The sequence below is a fragment of the Hermetia illucens genome, chromosome 4, assembly GCF_905115235.1.
Source record: "Hermetia illucens chromosome 4, iHerIll2.2.curated.20191125, whole genome shotgun sequence".
NCBI classification, from domain to species: domain Eukaryota; kingdom Metazoa; phylum Arthropoda; class Insecta; order Diptera; family Stratiomyidae; genus Hermetia; species Hermetia illucens.
Window position 1 is genome coordinate 84,414,713 of NC_051852.1, and position 17,068 is coordinate 84,431,780.

General features: G+C 39.8%; 2 protein-coding genes across 3 annotated transcripts in view; both read right to left on the reverse strand.

The window, feature by feature from the left end:
• LOC119656121 (odorant receptor 22c-like) overlaps positions 1 to 1,450 on the reverse strand; it is a 40,910-nt gene extending 39,460 nt beyond the window's left edge. For both annotated transcript variants that reach the window (XR_005249998.1, XM_038062448.1), the window contains exon 1: positions 1,308 to 1,450. The gene's annotated coding sequence lies outside the window, so the exon portion shown is untranslated. The remainder of the gene's footprint in view (positions 1 to 1,307) is intronic.
• Positions 1,451 to 1,783: 333 nt separating this feature from the next.
• LOC119656122 (odorant receptor 22c-like) lies at positions 1,784 to 16,254 on the reverse strand. The gene is made up of 7 exons (XM_038062449.1): positions 15,931 to 16,254; positions 15,675 to 15,858; positions 15,412 to 15,599; positions 15,148 to 15,338; positions 14,965 to 15,063; positions 2,036 to 2,188; positions 1,784 to 1,976 (listed from the first exon to the last, which is right to left on the reverse strand). The coding sequence occupies exons 1-7, from the start codon at positions 16,235 to 16,237 to the stop codon at positions 1,926 to 1,928; spliced, it is 1,173 nt and encodes a 390-aa protein (XP_037918377.1). The 5' UTR covers positions 16,238 to 16,254; the 3' UTR covers positions 1,784 to 1,925.
• Positions 16,255 to 17,068: the final 814 nt, after the last annotated feature.

A 17,068-nucleotide genomic window follows, 5' to 3' on the forward strand; every position in this document is an offset into this window, starting at 1 on the left:
GCACAGTTATAGCTGGAATTTCGATTTTTTTTAGATTGGGAAGCTTGGAAGGGATTAGGGGTAGTCTTAGTATGAGCACTTACAACGCTAGCTCTAACCTTAACTTTAGTTGATTTTCTCCTTCGGATGAAGTTGAAAGGGTCGTCTACGTCGACGATAACTTCCAAGTATGTTACTGGTGGTCCTCGCTGTCCACATTGCACCCGTCCGTTGTTCTTGTTGCTGTTGTCGCTTCTGTATCGCGCTGATATTTGATACTGCTCTGCACCTGGCTTAACCATGCACCTGGCCTAACTCGTGCTGCTGTTGAAGCTGCCTAAGGACAATTTGTTTGCACTTCAGTTGGTGCACCATAGCCTCCTTTTCGTTATTTAATTCTTTATCTCCCATAGGAGGACCGAGTTTCTGTGAGCGCCAGTTTCCACGACGTGCTTTAAAACATTTCCATAACATTACAATTGTTTATCTCTCGTATTCACTCCTTGGTGGAGTATAAGGCATCCACACAGTGAGATTATGCTTCAGTTTCATTATCATCATACTTAATGCTGTTTAAGTGACAAGTTCACCGAAGCAAGACAAACACAAGACGAAAAGATATCGGCGACAATGAAAGTCGAACCTAGGACAACGAGATCGAAAGGCAAGCCCTCTAACCCCCCGAGTGGCGCGAAAATTGGAATGGGGATTCGAATTGGTCAATATTTCTTGTTCGTTGTCTTTGCTCTCATTATGCCATCGGCATTACACGGGAAGAAATGTTTTGGTCTTCTCATTGCATCGTCTCAAACATGTTTAGATATGCGCTTCTCAAAGTAATGTCTCCTTTGACAATTTTTTGGCAGTGCACCAACAATATTGATAGTCACATTACACAATATATATGGGTATGAAACAAAATACAATAACAACAGAGGTGAACATCTTTTCTTTCTGGCTGACCCTATATATAACCATATAATGGTACCATTTAGTACCTTTCTGTCACATTTTTCGATACCATAGTTTTGTCATTTCCAACAACAAAACTCACTCTGCTTTTCTTCATTTAATGTTAAAAATAGATTTAAAACTGCAATTGTCCAAATAACCACAATAGATTGGTTTAATAAACGAATTGCATATCTTTTCACAAATATATCGTTAGAAAGCGCAATTTTCCATAATCCGCATATTTCGACTAAATTTCGTGACGCTGAGTTCAACTGTTTCCAAATAAGTTGCGTATGATAAAAAGATAAGGGTTCGTTTTACCGAAAGCCTTTAAAACTATTTCCACTTTTAGTGCCTCAATTATCTTTACAAACCTTTCAAATAATTTTCCGTACTTTTAACACTGAAATACTTCTAAGCTTGGGAAGGACAAACTGCAGATATATTTGAAATGAAAGTTACTCAGTGACTGGTAGCTATCCAATTGGCAAGCTTTTAGCAATATCGACAGATATATACAGAACAGAACTCAATCAACTATTTAATTATAGATGAAGAAGCACATATTCAAATATTCAAAACTTTTGCATGTGAAATATGTTAAATAATAAATTAATTTGTTACACCCGCATATCGCAAACAAGCTGATTTTCTCATTTGACTTTATATGATGATAGATATGAATATAGAATATAGTTGCAGGCTTTTTGAAAGGTACTGAAAAACTAAATATGCAAGTTAATTTGGAAAGATGAATAAATATTAAAACTCTTCAATCAATCAGCCTGGTAAAATCAAAATCAAAAATTGTAACACAATACTTTAAAATTTTCGCTGCTTTTAACTGGAAATAGCATATTTATTCATATTATTATATCGATATAGCTTTGAATATAATATTAGTGGGAAATAAATGACAAGCAACAAGTGCAAATTTGTATTGCATGTGCAACATATACGAGCAGACAGGCATGAAATGCAAATCTGTATTCTCAAAAGAACGACTGCAGGATGGTCAGATACGACAGAGATGCGCTCAAAATCTGAAATTCGAATGGAAATGCTTAAAAAATAACAAATATAGATACGAAGGTTTACTTACTGCTCTATATGCTGGTAACGAAGGCGTAAAAAACGGTATACGTAGATTTGACCCTTTTGTCGATATTATCATCATCATCAAAAGATCCCTACGAATCTTGGGATTAAAACGATACCAGTGTGTAAAATATACAGATTCATGTATTCCTTGCGTCTAAAAATTGCATGAAAATAAATTTTAGACAAGAAGCTGCAAACAGTAAAGGAATAATTCAACATATTGCAGTGCCGATTGAAACCATTATCCACGTAGAATCTTCACATAATCTCCCTCATTGGGTTTGAAATAAATTCACTTTGGAAGGGAAGAAAGAACATAAAAGGATAAAAACAAGTTAGGATACCGGAAGCTGGACGCCTCAGTTATGAAAGATTTTGTGTTTCCTTGAACTTGAGTTCATGACAGTTCCGCATGTCCATAGTTACAATTTCAATTGAGCACTATTTTCTAAAGAACCATTTACGTAAATAACTTGATCTGGAAAGTACTGTATTGTTAATAGCCAACTTCATACGTTTTACACTAGGAGTTCAACATTATTAACAAGTGCAAACAAGTTCATATGTTGTATGACGCTTCAGGTATAAAATTTTTTGTTTATCTTATGTGAGGAACCTTCTATGCATGGTTTTCTAATCGTACAAACCTTTAGTTTTTTTAAATTGAAAATATCCTTCATATATTTCAAAGCTTGTTCATTTTATACGAGTATAATTATCGCATTATACACGCCTAAGAGTGCAATAAATTCAGGCGAATTATAAAATGTTCACCTTCAAGAACTTTGTTAATAATAGTTTCCTTCAAACTTTCAACGAGTCGGGAAACCGGAACTGGACGCTTGAGGTACGAATGGTTTTTCTTAATCCTTTTATAAAGACATTTGAATGTGCGTTTGTCCCATTAGTATGTTACACGTAATATATGCAAATATTATGTGAAAATATCCACTTTCAAGTGATATTGACATCCAAAGTCTTGAATTTGCAAAGAAACGACAACTTTGACCTATTATAACTTTGTTTATAATAGTGTGATTTCCACCAAACATGGTACGATCATACTATATATTATAGCCTACATTTCGTGGTTCTAGGCTGAACATAGAGGGTTTCCACCCAATTACTAAAAATTATAACATAATACCATTATTAACTTTATTTGAACAGATATTGGTATGTAGTGTATTTCGGATCCTAGGCAAAAGCTTATTGTTTTTTTTTAGATTTTTCAGTTGGTTAGTTTCTGACCGTGGGTCCACTAAAGAAATGGTCACTTTCAACCCCCGCACTCTCCATCCTTACAAAAAAACTCAAAACTAAGACCGGCTCGGAAAGCACTACCCGAGGCCTTTCATTTGATACCCTATATGACTATATTTGATGAAAAAAATGTATACCCGCTTTGGCATGTATGCCCCCCCCCCTTAAATTCGGCATAGAACTACGTAACTTACTGTATGCGTAAGCGTTCACAGTTTCCATCTTTCTACCAAATTAGGTGTCAACCGCTACAACCGTCTCCATTTAAAATGAGTGTGAGAGACAGAAAGACTGATAAACGGACAGATGATTTTGTTTCACACAAAACCTTAAAAAATGTGTAATATATTACGATACCATTCATTCTGATACCAAATTTCATACTTCTAAGATTAACTTGACATAGAACACGAATTGCAAAGGCGAAAAATGATGGGGCTGAAAGGAAATCGCTGGCCGAACAAGCCAAGAAGCCCAAGAAGGACGACGGCAGAAGATACTCCAAGATCAAAGAATTAACCCATTCAGACGAGGCTCTCCAATTTTCCGACCTCCACCAGTGCCAACGATGCCAACCAAAAAATGCTAACGATAAAGGAGTGCTTAAAAGGAGTAATCCGACCAACGCTCGTATAGACGGACACGGACATGCAGCTTAGAACAAAAATCGTTAAGTTGTCCGAGTTTATCAAACACAAGCGCAACGTGCACCAAGCCATAAAAAACATGGTGAGAACCTAAAAAAACCTAAGTAATCTCGGCAGAAATGTCAACAATATCAGAAGAACCCAGAAAGGGTTTGGCGGCTTTCCTGACCAAGTTAAGAACTCATTTGAGGAGAATGCCAAAGTACGGGCCCAAAAATGTGAGATCGACACATAGTGCAAGGATCGCGACAAAGTGTCATCCAAAGAACAAATTTGCGCTGCGTTCATATAGCAATTTAATTTTTTTTAAGAAACTGGGTGAAGAACCCATTGTGAGCGTGAGAAAAGCTTATGGTGGCACTTAAACGGCCACAACGCAGTAGAAGCACAGAAGCTATTGGCTTTAAAAATGCTCAAATCGGATAAATTGTCTACCCTCAGAGAGAGCAGACTCGACTGCTGCAGCGGCGACATGGACAATGCACCATGAATCAGTCGATCAGCGGTTTTGTGTGGGAAAGCGATGTGTGCTCCACCCAGTGTTATAGTGTCCGAGTTTGAAAACATTTTGGACAACGCTCCTCACGACGCAAGGGGACGAAATTCGAAAGTAATTGCCGGTGACTTTAATGCGTGGGCCCCTGAATGGGCTTTTACGACGACATTGAACTGGCTGTGGTTGCAGAGCATCCCCAAGATGCTGAATTTGTATATGCTAGGGTTGGGCTGGCACTTACGTAGGAAAACACGGGAACAGCCCTAATCCAGAGTAATGATAGTTGCAAAGCTCAATTTAAAGCATGTATACTCTAGGTATACATGCGGAAAAAACATTCACCACCAGTATGGCTGTGGTAAGTACAACGCCGAATATATTAGATTCTCGGCATACTTGAAGGCTGCTCATGGCTAGGGTAATGAGTTCCATCTTTCTGGATCCAGTTCCAGTTTAGGTTCAGTTTCATCTAACACATATAAACTGAGTGCAGTCTACAGAAGAACAGCCCTAAAGGTGTGTTCTGCCGAATGGCGAACATATAGAAAATCATCTCTCCTTTATCGGAAGCAAAAAATCTAAAGGGAGAGACCTGTAACTAGATGGCAACAGCGATGGGACTACCCAAAATGTAATTGAGCGGTTAATTGTTTTCAACAAAACCTTAATAATAATCAACTTGAATATCCGAAAGGCTCCAGGATTTGATCTGGTTACTGGTAAAATGTTGAACAGTTTCTTTCACTTCGGGTATTCTATGGGACTGTAAAAATAGTTCAATCGTGACTCCCCCAAAAAATAGGAAAGGTCACATATCTCTCATCTTTCCGACTAATCTCCTGAATAACCATTGTATCATCATTTGGACTTCCATACAAAGCACAGCACAATTGAATAAGTTCCTCGATTATAGAGGGAAATCATCATAACGCAATGCACGAAATACGTTACCTGGGAATGATTAGATTATTTTTCATGAAGCAAAATTGCAAAAAACGCAACATATTAAGAATCTATGTTTTCTGTAAGAATAAACTACCTGCAAATATCAGAAGGCAAATTCGAAGAGAACACGACAATTCGAGAGTGCAAAGTGTCGGAAGGGAAAGTCAAAGGATCAAGTGAATTCGAGAATGCAAAATGCGGAACGGTCCTTCGAGTCGCGACGCAGCGGTCGGCAACCAATTGCAGCTTTCTCACTGTACACATGTACATTTCAAACAATTTTGTTAAATATTCAGTAAGAAATAAAGGAGCTTTTATTCAATTTTCAAAAAGTTATTGAAAAAATAATAATTTTCATGTTCCACATCTTCTCCATTTTCTTCAAATGCTATCATATACGGTGATCCCATCGTCAACTGAAACAAGTCGGGAAGCCAAAAGCTGGGCGATTTAGGTATGAAAGGACTTGTGTATTTCTTATATTAAAATATCTGAGTAATGAATATACATATATTTAAAAAAAAAGGGAAGATGACTAGCGGTTTCGTCCAGGTGAGAGATAACTCAGCAAACGCTGCCTCACCTCAGCCCTCATTTGATATGCCACATGACCATATACTATTCATATTAGTATGTACAACCATTTCTGAGAAAAGTGCGTGTGACAGGCAGGCAAATGCACAGACAGGTAGTAAACCACTTTTGGTAAGGTTTTGTTTTATACAAAACTTTAAAAAGATCTCGTTCTGAACAAACGGTAAAAACGTACGTGCGTTGAGTGGTCCCAGGTGGTCGTTGAGCGAGCAAGCCGCTGAAATGAGTAATCTCAAAACCTCTTTCAGAAGAACTGCTAAACAAATGTCATCTCACAATGCAGGATCAGATACAGCCTGCATGCCTAACATTTACCAAAGCGATAGTGGGAATTATAGTAAGGGGAGTGTGGTATAAATTTTTACTGATCAACGATAAGCATATTTTTATTTAAAAGAATGTATCAACAGCCAGACTATCGATCAAAATCCGCAGGAAATGATCGAACTGCACTTAGAATGAAGTGGTGTGCAGTGGCTTCTGCTGAAATCTTAAACCACATTAGGAGGTCTTCAAAATCGACTTTTTTTTTTAACATACATAGATCGTCAGTCCTTTCTACGGGTGCATTTGGATTTGTTGTAACTATATTTTGTTAACAATTGAAAACGAGAAATGTCTTCATATCCTAAGGCTGGCTTTCCAGATAATTTTTTTCAAACTCGTTTTTCTCAAAATGAAGGTGTTTATATTTTATTATTTATATTGAATATGAACCAACATTTAGGATAATGAGGGTGTAAACATTTTTCTCCACATATAGTCATGTGGGTCCGCAAGAACCCCAACCCAAAAATTTGAAAAGAATGATGATGATACCTGCACATAAAGTCTAGGCCTCAAAATGCTGTCCATACCGACACGACGTCTGTTTAAGAGTATATTACTATTTTTCCTATCCTAGAACCATCAAGCTATGCGATAGTATAGGCTACAAACTTGATGGAAGAAAGTTATAATTGGTCAAAGTTCTCTCTTTTGTCCAAGTTTATTGCCATCTAAGACTTTCAATGTCAGAACCACACTAAAGTGAATAGTTTTATAAGTTAATATTCTAATCTCTCTTGAGATTTTTTACTTCCTTTTTGTTAGACAGTTAGGTTTTACTACATTCAAAGACGCAGTCAGGTACACAATCAGATATATCATATTCCGAACTGCTGCTAGTAATTTGTGAGAGGCAGAAATTGGCTCATTCAATACCGGAAGAAATTATTTCTTAGTCAGAATCGCCATGAAATTACAGAAGACTTTCATCAATTATCAGACTTTCATCAATTATCAGACTTAAATAAGATTAAAAGAAGCTGTTGACTTGCTTGAAACCCGAACTACTATTGTTCTAGACAATAAATAGACACTCGAAATGGAAGAAAGCTCCCTTTAATACATATATATACAAATAATTTTTCCTCAAACTAAGCAATCTACAATACCTACCCAACAAGCGGGAAACTGGACATGTCAGGTATGAAAGGTTTTGTGTAATCTTTTTATAAAGCCATTTGAGTGTGCATTTGTCCCATTAGTACATAGCACGTAATATATGCATAAGTTATGTGAGAATATCCATTTTCGGGTGATATTGATTTTCAAAGTGTTGAATTTGCAAAGAAGTGACAAGTTTGACCTGTTATAACTTTGTTAGTAGTAGTGTGATTTCGACCAAAGTTGGCAGGAACATGTTATAGCCTACGTTGTTGTTAGAATGAACTTAACTGGGTTTTGTCACAAATTACTAAAAATTATAGTTACATGCGATTATTAACATTATTTGAACAGAAATCGGTATGAAGGGTATTTTGGAGCCTAGGTACCATATAGTGGCAGCCTCTTGCTTATTTTTCCAGATCTTCCGGTTGGGTAGTTTCTGAGAGTAGGTCCCTTAAAGAAATTATCTCTTTCGAATCCCCGCACTCCACCCCTTTCCAACAAATGTCAAAACTAAGACCGGCTTTGGAAAGTACTAACCAAGACATTTGATATCCCACATGACTATATTTGGTGAAAGAAATGTATAGTCCCCTTTGCATGTGTGGGGACGTAGCTCACTGTATCTATAAGAGTTCACAGTTCCCACCTTCCCATCAAATTTGTTTTCCATCGCTATAACCGTCTCCGAGAACAATGCGTGTGAAAAACAGATAGACAGTAAACCGATTTTAATAAGGTTTTGTTTTACACAATAAGGTTTTGTTTTGTTTTACACAAAACGTTAAACTAGGAGGCACCTTAAAACAATTCAACCCATTGTATCTGAAGATAGCAAGCACATTCGAAAAGACCGTTAAATACCTCATTCAAAGCTCTACTCCCATTTATCAAAACGTCACTTGTTCGACTAATCTTAAGAAAAAGTGTTAGGGTGGAGAATTAAGTCTTCTACAATGGCCAAACATCCGCCAGATTGAGAGACCAATCTCAGTGTGGACTAGTACCCACTATGGACAACAAAGCCTTGGAAACGCCTGTTGAACAAACACCAACAACTCTGCTACCAAATCCTTTCTCTGTACAAGGAAAAAGACCCGCTACGCAGAAGGAGCCTTGGACCCAACGACAGTCCTGGAAAAGAGCAAACGATTTGTGTTTTTTGTCATCGAACGTGCACAACCTGCACAGATGATAAGCTGTTGAGTACCTAGCCTATACCCTATCTTAATATAGGGATAATGCCGCCGCAATGCCGCTTTTCTGCTATTATTACCTTCGAAAACATAAGGAAGCGGGTATGCACTCTTCGATTGTGAGGCAAATTTCCAAATATAACCATTATTAGACTCTCAAGACAACAAACTTTCAACCAAACTGACCACGAGTTAACCGAAAGCCGCGACCACTCAGCTTGACAAATGTCAAAACATATAGGGCACCAATATAGACTCAGATCACTATCTCGGTGGCATGGTATCGGCTCGAAAAACAACAACACCACTTCGAATACCGTCTGAAAATCAAGTGGGGATAAACGCTGAAACCATCCATAACAAAGTTCTCTGTAGCACCCACAAGGGCGAAAAATGGATGCCGCAATAACCACACCTATCAGATATTCGGGAGATAAGGCATCGACGAATGAGCTTCACAACCACCTGAAGAATGTTATGATTGGTACGGCTGAAAATATGTTTGGAAGTAATCGCACAAGAAGTCCGAACGAATGCTTTTGGATTATGATTGCAAATCAAAAACGGGAAAATGCGGCATACCGGGCAACTCTGCAATATTAGAGACCGCTAGCACAAACGGATGCCACGTACTGCGTCGAACGGAAAAGCGTCTTTACGGACAGAAAAAGAAAGCCTGAGAGAACGAACAGGTCTGTGAACCCGAAAAGTACAAGGAGTAACCATACGAACGTAAGAACGTTTTACGAACAAGTCAACAGGGTGAAGTCATTGACAACTCGATGCTCATCCTACCAAGCCAAACAGAATAATCTGATTCCAGATCATATGATTATATTGAATCGATTTAAATGAACTGATCAACAACGAGAATATTGGCAAGTTGGAAATCTCGCCAACTAAAGACGACGGGAAAATGCTAACACCACTATTGGAGGAAACATTCCGTGCAATTCATCACGTCGCTGAGCATTTCTATAAGATGTTCTTCGCTATCTTGCTAGAACAGAAACCTCATATGCTCAGAACACCATCGGCTCATAATAAAGAGGCTTCATTCCAGGTAAATCACCGGCGGATTAGATTTTCTCTTTTCATCAGTCGATGGGAAAACTGTTGGAATATGGCCTTCAGTTGCACTATGCACGGTACATGGCCATGAGAAAATTCACCATTCCGACAAAACTCCTTAAAAACTAGTAAGATCGACTACACTCGCCCTGACCTATGGTAGAAAAAGTAGATGTGACAGACACCTTGCCTCAAATCGAAGAATGGCGATAGACAGCTTTTACCGATATTGAATTGATGGAATTGGTTCTGGTCGTTTTCCACATTAAACTACATGATAATACATGATTATTACTGATATTACATATTTCTTCTTGATGTAAAGCTGAAATTGGGAGTAATAAATAGATGTCACATGAGAAAAGCATAACAGCTTCCTTATTACGTTTTTCTACAACTAAAAAGGATGTGCACTAAGATATAGGATAATCTCAATAACAACTCAGACGGCAAAGCAATGCGCGATGAGAGGAGCATTATGGGAAGGGGGCTGAGCTGTTATTGCTCTTATCTGTCCCGTTGTTGCAGCGGTGCGATAGACTGGCCCCAACATTTTTTAACATCGCCCCGGGATAACATAATCCAAAAGATGACAGTGGATCTAAATGCTACGATTTTGTACAAATCATCCCAGTTAGTAGCCTATGCAGATGGTATAAATATATTCTAACATGGTCGAAGAAGAACGCAAAAAAGACCCTTGAAGCCTGACGAAGTAGCGAAAGGAGCAACGGAGGGAAAATCAAAATCATGATGCAAATCAGAAGAAAGATGTCACTTAGACAAAACGCGAAATGTACAACAAAGTTCATAGTAGCTTCAGGTATGAAAGGTTTTGTTTGCTTCTTCTGTGAGTATATTTGTACGTAGCCCATTAAGAATATCCATTTAGCATGTCAGATTTAGTACTTCGGGTTGTAAATTTACACGGTAAAGACAACTTTGAGCTACTATACTACTAAAAACTTAAAGGGGGTTTTACTCAATTTTCCCAAAAATATGGTAATATACTATTATTAACTAATCGGTATAGCCGTTTTTGAGAAAAGTGCCTGTGACTGACAGACAGACAGACGGACAGACAGACAGACAGACATTGAACCGATTTTAATAAGGTTTTGTTTTGCAAACAAAACCTTAAAAAGTGTGGAACCAAATGAGAGGACTTAGTCAACAACAATTTATATGATGCTTGGTTTCAGACATTAGAAGAGGCATCGCTCGAGGGAGACAAATACTTTGGGCAATCTCTCCTACGCAGAGATACTCAAAAAGGTCAAAGTTGATCCCGACCTAAAAGATCTGAGCAAAAATGTGAAGAGAATCCGAAGAATCCAAAAAGGGGATCGCATGTTCGAACTGAAAAGATCCAGCGTGGGCAAGACTGATGCTTTTCGCACTCAAGCCGAAAACTCACTTGGGGAGAATGCCGCAGTCCGTGCCCAAAAGCATAGATCTATATAAAATGTAAGGATCGCGATAAAATGACATCGAAAGGAGAAATTTGTACTGCTCTGAAGGAGCAATTCAAATTGAAAGAACTTACAGAGGAGTCCGTTGTGGGCTTACGAAAAGCCTATGGTGGCACTCAAACGGCCACAGTACGAGTACCAGCGGAGGCAGCACAGATGTTGTTAGCTGCCGGAAGGGTTCGGATTGGATGGGTTGTTTGCCGTTTCAGAAAGCAAGCTTCACTGAAGAGGTACTTTAAATGCTTCATGTTTGGGCACTTCGCGAAAGCATAGGTTGTCTGCCGTTTAAAAGAATAAACTCACTGCATTGATCGATCCGGGTCGCTCTGGATTTCCTTGAGCAGACCACGTTCGAATCTGAGATGGAAATCGCCATCATAAGTCAACCGTATAGAAACCGTCACGGTGGCATATGGGTCACAGATTCGACTGGTGGAGCGGCGATATGGGGTTGCGGACGACAGGCCATACAATGTACTGCAAGTCAGGCAGCCAGTGGTTTTGTGTGGGCGGAAATAAGTGGTATGTATACAGCTGCTACGCCCCACCAAGTTTCACACTGTCTGAATTCGAGCAAATGCTTGATAAACTTCTTCTCGACGCAACAGGACAAAGTCCAAAGGCTGGTGATTTCAATGCTTGGACCCTAGAGTGGGGTAGCAGAGAATCAAATGCTAGGAGGCGCAGTTCATTATAAGCTTTTGCGCAGATGTTTTGGCTAACGAAGGTACTGTACACCTTTCACGCTCGGTTGTAGACCTAACCTTTGTCAGCCCTGCGCTGGCGCGTGGTATGTCCTGGGGCGTCAGCGAACGCTTTACCCACAGCGATCACCAGACAATCTTCTTTGAGACATGTGTCGAGCCACAGGGAAAAGAGCTATCATGCCCGAAATCGAAAAAGTTCTCAGGCTGGTCTCCTCCTTCAAAGAGGTGTGGTTAGATCAACCTGATAAATCAGGCGCTTCTACGTAAAGAGTCGTCCATCTGGCTCAACGCATCGTCAAAGCATGTGACGCGCCCATGCCTAGGAGGTGCGCATTCCCCAGTAGAAGACCAATCTACTGGTGGAATGATGAACTGACCGCCCTTCGATTAGCCTACCACCGAGCCAGAAGAGCGGCTCAGAGGGCGGTAGGTAGAGTCGATCAGGGGCAAAAAGAATGCACCTATAAGGCAACCCGCAAAACCCTCAAGCTCGCCATCCAGCGAAGCAAGAGGAAATCCTTTAACGAGCTCTGCTCAGAAGCGGACGTAAACCCGTGAAGGGGTGCCTACAGAATCGTGATGGGACGATTCAGAGGCCGTTCGTCTCCGAAAATCACGTGTCCCACCCTCCTGCTGAAAATCATCCAGGGGTTGTTCCCCTAGCAAGAGGAGAGCACCAACATATTCCAACCACCTCTGAATGTGACGGCAATCCCGCCAGTCACCAGAGACGAGCTGCTGGAGATCTGCGGAAGAATAGGAGACAATAAAGCACCGGGCCTGGACGGAGTGCCGAATAAGGCTTGGCGTGAAATCCAGGCCAAACATGTTCGCTGAGTTGTTCGAAGCGTGCATGTCCGAGGGAATATTTCCAACCGCATGGAAGCGGCAGAAGTTGGTACTTCCTGCCTGGTAAACCTCCCGGTGAACCATCCTCATACCGACCCATATGTCTTTTGGACACGGTGAGGAAAATGTTAGAATGGGTAATCTATAATAGATTACTCCCGGTTGTTGAGAGCCAAGGTGGCTTTTCAGATCGGCAATATGATCAACCATTGATGCCATCAAATTGGTTGCTGGCTTCGCCGAAGATGCAATTCACGGAAAGGGTAGTACCAGCAAATCTTGCGTGGTAGTAACCCTGGATGTGAAAAATGCTTTCAATTCCGCCAATTGGAATCTAATACACAAATCCCTAGCGAAGGTTGGTATTCCCGCCTATCTCGCTGCTATCGTCGATAGTTATTTAACTGAAAGGATGCTCTGGTATGACACTGATGATGGACCCCAGGAGTACGTTGTTTCCGCGGGTGTCCCGCAAGGCTTCGTATTGGGCCCACTACTGTGAAACATCATGTACAACGATGTACTTAATCTTCCCCTTCCAGAGGAAACCACAGTGGTGGGTTACGCTGACGACATAGCGCTGGTTGTTGTCGCAAAGCATCTCGAACATGCTGATTTATACTCAAGCGAGGCAATCAGTGCTGTTAAAAGTTGGCTAGAGAGCTCTGGTCTGACACTGGCGGAGGAAAAAATGGAAGCGGTCCTCATCACGAAGCGCCGGAAGAAAAATTACGTCTGTATTAGAATCGGGAATCATATCATCACTTCCAAGCCGACCTTCAAATACTTGGGGGTGGTAATAGACAGGAAGCTCAGCTATAAGCAACACGTACAGTATATTTGCGATAAATCATCCACTGCTAGTATGGCCCTGCCGAGGATGATGCCGAACTTGGGAGGGGCACGGCATACCTCTAGGTTGCTTATAGCCAGGGTGGTGACCTCAATCATGCTCTATGCGACCCCAGTTTGGAAGGAGGCTTTGCGGATCTCAGTTAACACTAACAAACTGAGAACAGTCTACAGGAGGCCAGCCCTGAGGGTATGCTCTGCTTTCAGAACTGTCTCAGATGATGCAGCATTCGTCATCTCTGGAATGATGCCAATTGACATCTTGGCAGATGAGATGGCGAATATATACAATGCGAAGCCAATCTCTTCCTTATTGCAGACGAAGAACCTTGAGAGGGAGAGATCCATAAATAGATGGCAAGAGCGTTGGGAACGCTCGGGAAAGGGTCGGTGGACTCACAGGCTCATTCCTGCTATCAAGGAGTGGTTGGAGAGACGGCACAGTGAGATTAATTATAATCTCACACAGTTTCTCAGGGGACATGGAGGATATCGCCAATACCTGCACAGGTTTAAATTGGAGACCTCACCCGACTGTCCAAATTGTAATGGAGTCCCAAAGGACCCAGAGCATGTATTCTTCCACTGTCCGAGATTTGTGGAAGAAAGGAGGAATCTAGAGGAGACTCTAGGAGAGGTGCTGGTACCAGAAAATCTGGTGCCAAAAATGGTAGCACATCAAGAAAATTGGGATGCGGTCAACTCCATGATCGCATCTATCCAAACCAAACTTGGAAAGGCAGAGCAGAGGAGAAAAGCGCAGTCGCATGCACCACATATAGAAGAAATGTGACTAAGCTAGAATGAGCTGATTCCGCCCCGTGATGTAATGTGTGATGGTTCCGCACTGGTGTGTACAGACCAGTGTCTTTTGAAGATTTCCACCTCCTGAAAAAAAAGACGGACAGACAGACAGACATTAAACCGACTTTAATGAGGTTTTATTTTGCAAACAAAACCTTAAAAAGTGTCGAACCAAATGAGAGGACTTAGTCAACAACAATTTATATGATGCTTGATTTCAGAAATTAGAAAAGCCATCGCTCGAGGGAGACAAATACTTTGGGTGGCCAAAATCAGTCATTGGACTGGGGCTTCATAGAAGAAAAAGAATCAAGTCTTGTGTATTTCCGTTGAGAATTCACGCATGATATTCAACCCGATTTTGGCCTGGGTGAGTAACTACGTCCTGTACTTTGAATCAGCGGGGGTGATATTCGGATCGGATTTTAGTATCTAAATCTTGAAGCTACGATTGCAAAATGGGAATATGCTGACATTTGTATTTCATTCTTTCTTAGGTATTTCCTTTTGAAATGGTTTTTAACTGATATCACATCTATCCATATAAAAGACACATACATATTTTCTTTAATTGCAATTTCAGGAACAATGATAACCACTTACTGCATTAGCAACGCAATTACCCGCGATGCAATATACCAATAGCTGCAATAGCACAACAACAGCATATATGAGGTATAGTATCGTTGCGAATCCTTCTTGCTATTAAAAGATAAATTTTATCAATAAACTGTTAATAAATATACATAGTATACCACAAATTAACTACCTTTTAAATTTTCTTACCTTTATGAAATCCAGCAAGCTCAAACCGATTAACAAAGCCGAAGTAATGAAGTGAGCTAATATTATAGGCCACATTATTTTTGATAGTTCCACAATGCGGTTTATAAGCTCAATATGAAGCCTCACAACGGGTCGAAGTTTCATAGAAAACGTTTCCATCTCTTTTGCAGTAAACGGGTCGACACTATCCACTTAAAAGAAAAATCAATGCATGGCGTTTGATGGAAACTTTTCTGCTTACAACCGTTATTAATAAAACCTTACCGATGGCCGCATTAAAGTGAGTCCTTAGTTGATTTGAAATAATATCGAATTGGGCAGCAAGGTACTTACAATATGCCATTATAATACCATCCACGGCCGGAAATGCGAAACAAGTCAAAAGTCCTGAATATGAAAATAATCCATAGACAATTGGGTAGGTTGGATTTTGGTCTAAATTAAGTGGTAAGCTAGGAAAATGGCCAGGGTGAATATCAACGCTCGTTCTGTTTTCCATTATTCAATTATTTTTCCATAGTATCTACCTCGCTTTGAATGGTAGCTCTCTAGTCGAATTTCCTCCCAGGACCATCCGAACTATATTATTAGCAATGGGTCTCAAAAAAAAGCAGAAATTCACAGAAGACCCCCCAAGAAATGTATACAAGCAATATCTATATGCAGATCTCGTAGCCTCATACACTATTTTGTAATGCTCTCCACGATATTCTGTTAACAAAAATTGTAGATTTTGCATAAGATAATTTATATTTCTTTAAATATAAATAACGTTTCACCTACCTTTGTCGAAATAGCTTGTGATCATTTCATTATTGTGTTTAAATTCTTTCCGAAAGTAGAGTACAACGCATAGTTTGAAAAACGTCACGAATTTCTCAAGCGTTGGATTCAATGCATCGAAAGCTTCCAAAGGATTTTCAAAATGCTCGAATACGTACTTGAATTCAAAAAACATTGCCACCGTATGATTGGTTAACGTTAGGCTCACAAAGATTAATTTCGGAAGAGGCCACGAGGAATCATCCGGCCAACATTTAAAAAACCTTAGCAGTCTGCGTGGTAAGTGGAAAAGAGGGTACTTGTCCATTTCAAACGATGCACCAAGACCAAATAACCAACGACGACTCAAATCATAACATTTCATACGCAAAAGCCCAGCAACGTAAAGTAAACAAATTTTCTTTAATTCAATCCACCCAGCATGTAACTTTGTTAATTGATGGGTACAACATGTTATTTTAGGATGAGAATTACATACAGTTTAACTCAGGAAATTAGTATCTAAACTTTGCTTTTTTTAAACTTTCAAAGAATATTGAATAGGAGTTGAGGAGGAAGAATTTATGTAGTATAATGGTTTTGCTTATTACAAGACTTAAAAATAAAACTAAGGATAAGGATGAAGGCGTTTCCATTTGATTTGTTAAACGCGAAACTGCACGCATAAGAAGATTAAAAGGCGTTACTCAATGTACAATATTATACCTGTAAGAAATTTGAATAAAGCGAAATATCTACCAACTTTATGGACTAAAATCCCTTTTCAAGATTTTGTGTAAAGCAAAGTCTTATTAAAATCGGTTTACTGTCTGTCTGTCCGTCTTTGTTCTCAGGGACAGTTATACCGAAATTGTAAACGTCCACGCATACACGGTGGTCCCAAACATGGGGGTGTGGGGTATCGATTCTTACTTTCCAAAGCTGGTCTCTGTTCTGACATTTGATGCACAGGGAAGGAGGACGGAGGCTAAAAATTGGTCATTTCTTTCACTGACCCATGCTCAGAACCCACCAAACCGAAAAATCCAAAAATGGCCGAAATAGTTTACATACCGATATCTGTTCAAATAAAGTTAATAATAGTATATTACTATAATTTTTAATAATTGTTTACAAACCCCCCTTAAGTTCATTTTGC